Genomic DNA, 7,004 nt, shown 5'->3' on the forward strand with positions numbered 1-7,004 from the left:
GAATAAATGAAAAAAAAACACCAAACAGAAGTCAAAACTATGAAATCGAAACATTGAATTAAAAAATAAAATTTTATATAAAAAAATAGTTCAAAAAAACACGAATGTGAGCTTCAAAAAATGTTTCCAATCAGATTTCATTAAAAATCCCAAATCGTTGGAGCAGTGTTTTTTTTTAATAAGAAACAAATGTTGCTATACCATTTTTAAACAATTATTTGTGATCACTAAAAATCAAATTTTTATAAAAATACAAAAATGTTTCTAATTTTCTTTTAGTCAAATGATAGGCATGTCCAAAAAATATTTCTTGTATTTTGTAATCATTAAACCGTAGATATTCGATAAAATTGCAATGCTTGAAAATTTTAAATAGGAAAAGCAGTTCTAAGCGAGATATGAAAATGATATTAACTTTCAGAATCCAATTTGCCAAGCCGTTTTAAAAAAACAAGTAGATACCTACTAATAATAAAAAACCCATATCGAAAGTCAACAAAAAACCCTACTGAGCTTTACTTACTTTTAAATAAAATTTAAGTTTCTTTTTAAATTTGTTTGCCTTATTCTATCGGTGTATTTTTATTTCAATTTGAAGTTTAATAAGTGCACTTCCGGTTCGGTGTACCAACGCAACGGAGAAAAATTTAAAAATTACTTTCTTAAATTTTTTTTTGGCACTGATAATAGCTTTGAGCTTTTTTAAAAAAAACCTTCAATATTTTCAAAAGCGTTAGATATACAAAATTAATTTTTGCTCCAAAAATGATGGCATTTTTTTTTTTAAATTTCTTCATTAGCCTTAGCAAACCGGAAGTGCACTTTTTAATTACCATTTAACCCGCTATAATTTTTTAGACTAAATTTTTATTGATTCCACCAGTTTCCGTCAAAGTAAGGGACGTGAATAAGCTTGTTGGAGATAAAAAAATATGGTGACCTTTGAAATAGTAACTATTGCTATTTGATTACTAGTCACACATCCTATTTATTTTGTTCTGTCCCTGAAAGGAAAGATGTCAGAATTTTAATTGCCTGTATATTTTGTTTTATTTTTGGGGCTCCTGTTTAGAATAGCCCTGAAAAGATCAATTGCGCGGTCTTGCAGTGGTTTTGAAATTGAAGTAACTACCTAATATTAATTTGTATTTAAGTTTTTTTGGGGCGCATAATAATATTTTGTTTTTTTCAGGACCCATATTAATATACGCGCCCCAACTCTTTTGTCGTAAAAATGCAATACGCGAAAAGGAGCTTAATTTGAATTTCTTATGTTATTAGTTGTTCAAGTCCTTTACATAAGTTTCTAATCAAAAAACTAGGAAACTGAATGAACATTAGATCTTTTTGCTTCGTTATTTTGTTTATGTTAACAAGTTTCTTCCTCAAATTATCTCCCATTCAATCCGTCGGGAACGGCCGGCACTGCCTTGTCTGCTGGCCAAATTTGATGTGAATCTATTATTTTGTAAAACGCCGTGAGTTATGTAAATGTTTATTATTATCTTTTAAAAATATGAAGTTTTCCTCAAAATATGCAGCCAAAACAACATAAAGTATACTTTTAGGATTTTTTGTATTTTTATCTCGTACTGTAGCTACAATTGGACTTATTATTATCACTGATCAGTAAACAAATAAAAAGACTCAAAAACACTTCAATTGAAATGGAAAGTGCATAATCAAAAAAAAAAGGTGTTGTTTATGTTTATCTAATTTGTTTTCTCTCTCAGCGCATGCGTTGTCATCTCGTCGAATTGATTGACTATTATAATCGACTGGAATAATATTTTTGGATCATTTTGTTGTTATCGAAACGTGCGTTGAATTGGGCAAAGTTCCAATTTAAAAAAAAAAGAAAAAAAAAAACATTCCAAGGTCGAGTGAATTTCTTGATTCTTAAAGAACCAAAAACAAATTTGTTTTCAAAAAAATACAAAGAACTTCGGGAACATCTGGTAAAAACAATTAAGATACAGTGACGAAGGGGGGAGGGGGATTAAAAGAACTCAAAATGTCAACCTTAATAACACTTGCAGAAGAAAGCAGAGAGAGCTTTAATATTCAAACAACAACTGTTGTTGTTTATTTGGAGACTCTGAGAGAAATTATTCCATTTCCAGGGTTGAGACTGGCTATAGAAATGGGTGCGAGGATCAGTTCGACGATATATTCCTCTGTAGATTGTGGTGTCGCTAGTGTCAAGAAAAAAAAAAAAGATCGAACAAAAATAAAAAAGAAATATTCATAAAATTTAATTTTTGACAAAAAAAAAACTTGTAATTTTGTTCTAAAAATAATAAAACCATTAAAATCAGAAAAATAATAAATTTAAAAAAAAAAAAATGCCTGGTCCACTTTTTGGGAAATTGGCTATTGTGACAGGTATGTGTTAATTAAGAGACAAATAAAGTTAGTGTTACCCATTTGAAATGAATTTCAACATAATAATTTTTTTTTTTATTTATTTATTTCACCTGCTGATTATACAAATATAAATTGCAGGTGCCGGATCTGGAATTGGAAGAGCTGTATGCAAAGTACTAGCTCGTGATGGCGCTCGTATTATCGCCGCCGACAAAAACCTACAGACTGCAATGGAAACCATTACCGATCTTGGTTCAGGTATAATAGATTTCTGGTTGTTTATGCGTTGTGCAATGAGAAGTCGGTAATTTTTTTTCTCATTATTTTCATATTTGGGAGTTTTTTGATGACAGAATATGACATCAACATCTGTCAGATAAGAAACTTAAAAAAAAAAAAAAAATGTTTATTTTTATAATGTAATTATTCTGAAAGTATGCAATACTTATTATAATAGTCAGGGTTGGTAAATGTTGAGATTTATTTTCTATTTACATTTCGTCATTTTTTATTGTACGAAAAAAATACATAATAGTAACACCGAGTTCATCTGCAAATTTAACTTAAGCGACAAAAAAGTCGTGAATTTTAAACAACATTTAATTGTAATTTTTACAATTTTGAGAATATAAAGAAAATAAGTTTTCTCTTAATGTTATAAACAATAAATTGTTTAATAAAATACACAAATCAGCATAGGCTTAGATGTAGCTATATTTTTCATTATATCGTTGTGATTCAGGAGGAATCACAAGCTAGAAACCAAACGCTAGGGCGTATAAGTTGGGTCGAGAGAAGACAAATTCGCCCCGTTTACCCAGGAAGGGTAATTTTCGTAAAAGAAATTACTAAATTTCGAAAAAAAAATATTAAAAATCAACGGTACCACCTACAATAACATTCTTTATTTGTAAAGCCGATTTATGAAATAGTTTAAAAAAAAAAAAAATTTGAATAAAAAATTATAAAAAAAAAACAATTTCGAACCAGAAATGGAAATATTAAGGAACCCTGCAGAACAGCTCCGATTTTGATGATTTTTTTTTTCAATCATCAGTAATTAAAAATACTTTAACCTCCATAGGTTAAAAAGTGCACCTATTGCCGTATTGGTTTTTTAAATTTGTTTGAAGATTTTTGGAACAAAAAATTTTGTTTTCAAAAATTTTGCTTAAATTTCATAAATTGATGTCAAAAGACTGTCTAAGTGATTAAAGAAAAAAAAAAATATATTGGATTGAGGCACAATCTTCCATCGTCTAAGCGGTAGATGCAATTTTGTCACAAATTGACTTCAAACACAAACAAAATTATTTGAACACAACGGCAGCACCTACAATATTTAAATGTACATTTTTAGAAAGCGAACAACGTTACTATTTGTAAATTTAAAATTAAGTTAATTGAATACAGCGCTTTAACATATCGTTTTTAAAACTTTTTCGTAACATAAAATGCATTTATTTTTCAAAATTTTTTGGCCATATTAATTTTTATTTGAATTCATAAAAGAAAGTATAAATATATATTACAGTTCATGACAAAAATAAAAAAAGTATTTCATTTAACAAGAATTTTTTTAATAGAAGTTTTTAAAAAATAAAAATTAACTTATTTTTTTCAAAGTTCAACATTTTAAATATAAAGTTATTTTTTCTGCATTCAACAGTCCTTATTGTTGAATGTTAAATAGCGAAAGTTAAAAGCTCTTATATGTCAAAGTTGTAGAGGAAATCAATTACCTATTTCGATAAAAAAATTCAGTTTTTATCAAAAAAAAAACCCAATGAAATTGAAGTTAATTTTTATTTTGTAAGGAAGATATTTGGTTTTATAATTTTTGCAGATTTTGCTCACGAAGACGTTGATAAAAAAAGCATTTAAGACCTTATAGGGAAATAATCGGAATAATAATTTTAAGGAAAAATGGCCTTTAAAAATTTTTGAATTTGGACATTCAAGCGTTCACAATATTTTTTTTTAAACGAACATAAATCAAAAAATTAAAAAAAACCTTCGTAGATTCTAGCTTTGGGTCTATTGTAGTTTAGCAGTTTTTTACTGTGATCATTTTATGGTCCATTTTGCAGTCAGTAAATCCTAAGTTTTTTCGTCGTCTAACTCGCTGGACAAAATGAACATACTTTTGACTGAAAAACCCGTTTAAATTAAAGTTAAATGCGGATTTTTATATCGCCGCCAACTCAGTTACGATTATTGATTTTACACAGTTTCTCATCAATTAAAATACACAATTTTTTCGAGGAATATTCATATTTAGTTACCAAACAAAATCTGTACTTAATATTTTCTAAAAGAAAATGATGCTCCGTGTTATAAATGCAACGTTTTAACCACGAGTTAAAAACAATCAAACAATATTGTACTCACATGTAAATTGCTGATAAAATTATGATTTTGTAGATTTTTTAACTTAAGCTCGATATCAGCTGTTAAAATTTTGTCTTCATTATAATCTTATCCGTTTGTTTTTGTTTTTTCCAAATTTCGCCATTATTATCCAAGATTTTAATTGATACAAATTAAATGTCCTTAGTTGAATTCTTTTAATTGTAATGGTCCAGTGTTCAGCGCTACGTTTAAAGATGGTGTTATTTATCATTTATTATACTCAAAATACGTTTTGATTTTATGCGAACTTTTGTGAAAAATTGTGTTTTGAAGTTTGATTTTTTTTTTTTCAACAAACTAAGTTAAAAAATAAATGAATACGAATTTTTAAAATATTGAATTTGTTGTTATAAATATTGTAATGAAAATACAAGTAGGTAGGATATAGTACTCTATTGTCATTGTTGGGATTAACGCAACTAACAAAAGTCCTTTCTCAAAATTCCAGTTCTTAAATGCATTAATGATGCATTCCTTTTATAAAAACTATAAATTCAGTTTAAATTACAACCAAACAATGTCAAAATGACTTCAAAATCTATCATTTTTTAAAACATCTTTAAATATATTCAACAAATACAGCAATTATCTAATTTATTTTTTTGTTTTTATTTATTCAAAGAATCCTTCTGCGTCATTTAACTTAATTTTTAAAGTAAACTTTGTGTTTCATAAGAAGCTTATAATATTAATACTTCCATTCTCAGACATAAAGTCCTTGCTTTTATATTCTTTCAATTTATTTTTTTTTTCTTCTCAATTTTTTTCTTTTATAGAATCAAGTGCCGTTGAAGTGGACGTTTCCTCGTTGGACAGTGTTTGCAAAGCTCTTAGTACTTGTATAGAAAAATACAAGCAGCCACCATCTATTGTTGTGAACTCGGCTGGTATTACGCGCGACCGATATCTATTGAAAATGGAAGAACGCGATTATGATGATGTTTACAAGGTCAATCTGAAGGGCACGTTCTTGATTACACAACAATTTGCCAATGCCATGGTGCAATACAAAGTTTCTGGATCAATTGTCAATATTTCAAGTATTGCAGCCAAGTTGACAACAATTGGTCAGGCCAACTATGCTGCTTCGAAATCAGGTGTGATTTCGTTTACCGAAGTTGCTGCCAAAGAATTTGGTAAATTTAACATTAGAGTTAATTCAATTTTGCCTGGATACATTGACACTCCGATGGTTGATGTTGTCCCACAACACATCAAGGAACAGGCCAGGAGAATTTGCCCTCTGGGAAGATTAGGTAAACCAGAAGAAGTGGCTGAGGTGATTTCGTTTTTGGCATCAAAGAAAGCTTCATACATAAATGGTGCATCTGTTGAGGTCACAGGTGGATTGTCCTAAACTATTTTTGCAAGAGCTTGTCGGTTGCACAGCACATCACTTTCTGTGTCGAAGTTAATTTTAAACTAAAAGTGCATTTATCTACATGTATTTTTTTGATAATATGATTTTTTGTTTTTACTCTTTTTTTGTAGATTTTTTTCTTTTTATTTTAATTTTTGTTAAAAATTAAAAATGTTGGCATTTGCTTTAAAATTTTGTTTAAGATTGTTTTAACTTTTTTTAAGGACTTTAAGAAGAAACAATGATAAAAAATTAATTAACTGTTTTGAATAATCAACCCAGTTTTAAAATATTTAATAAAGTCAAAAAATTTAATCATTTTATCGGCTCAACCAATATACAACAGCATATTTTTTTCATCAAGGGGTTAAAATTTCGAATTTCTATCCACATTTAACCAAGTTGCTCTAAAGTGGATAATGGAAATAATAGCAAAATCAACTTTATTGAATATAAATATGTCGTCAAAATAATGAAGAATGTAATGAAACCTACACAGAACAAAAAAAGTTCACTGTGGCGTATACGTGCTTTTTTTCAAACATTATTTTTGTGTTTTTAAAAAGCGACAAATTATAGCAAAAGAGTTGTTTTGTCACATTCATAGATGAAAGTAGCGTTGTTTGAAAAATCCTGTTACTTTCTAGCTCATAGTACATAGAAAAACAGTAAAGAAACACCCTTACTTATAATGATCTTTACTAATATGATCATCAAACTTATAAAATTAATTGTTGACCTGGAAAAATCAGTTCCTTGAAAATAGTTTACTGTCAAATAATAATGAAAATTCCCTCATTTTTGGGACTAATTTGCAAGTTTTCGCCCACATTCTAATATTAATTTCATTTACACCAAACGAGTT

At 28.2% G+C, this 7,004-nt stretch overlaps 1 protein-coding gene across 1 annotated transcript; it reads left to right on the top strand.

Moving 5' to 3' along the window:
- The first annotated feature begins 2,173 nt into the window (after positions 1-2,173).
- LOC129908326 (estradiol 17-beta-dehydrogenase 8) lies at positions 2,174-6,395 on the top strand. Its single transcript, XM_055984740.1, has 3 exons — positions 2,174-2,385; positions 2,506-2,625; positions 5,556-6,395. Exons 1-3 carry the CDS (start codon positions 2,346-2,348, stop codon positions 6,134-6,136), a joined length of 741 nt encoding a protein of 246 aa, XP_055840715.1. The 5' UTR covers positions 2,174-2,345; the 3' UTR covers positions 6,137-6,395.
- Positions 6,396-7,004: the final 609 nt, after the last annotated feature.

The sequence above is a fragment of the Episyrphus balteatus genome, chromosome 2 (assembly GCF_945859705.1).
Source record: "Episyrphus balteatus chromosome 2, idEpiBalt1.1, whole genome shotgun sequence".
NCBI classification, from domain to species: Eukaryota; Metazoa; Arthropoda; class Insecta; order Diptera; family Syrphidae; genus Episyrphus; species Episyrphus balteatus.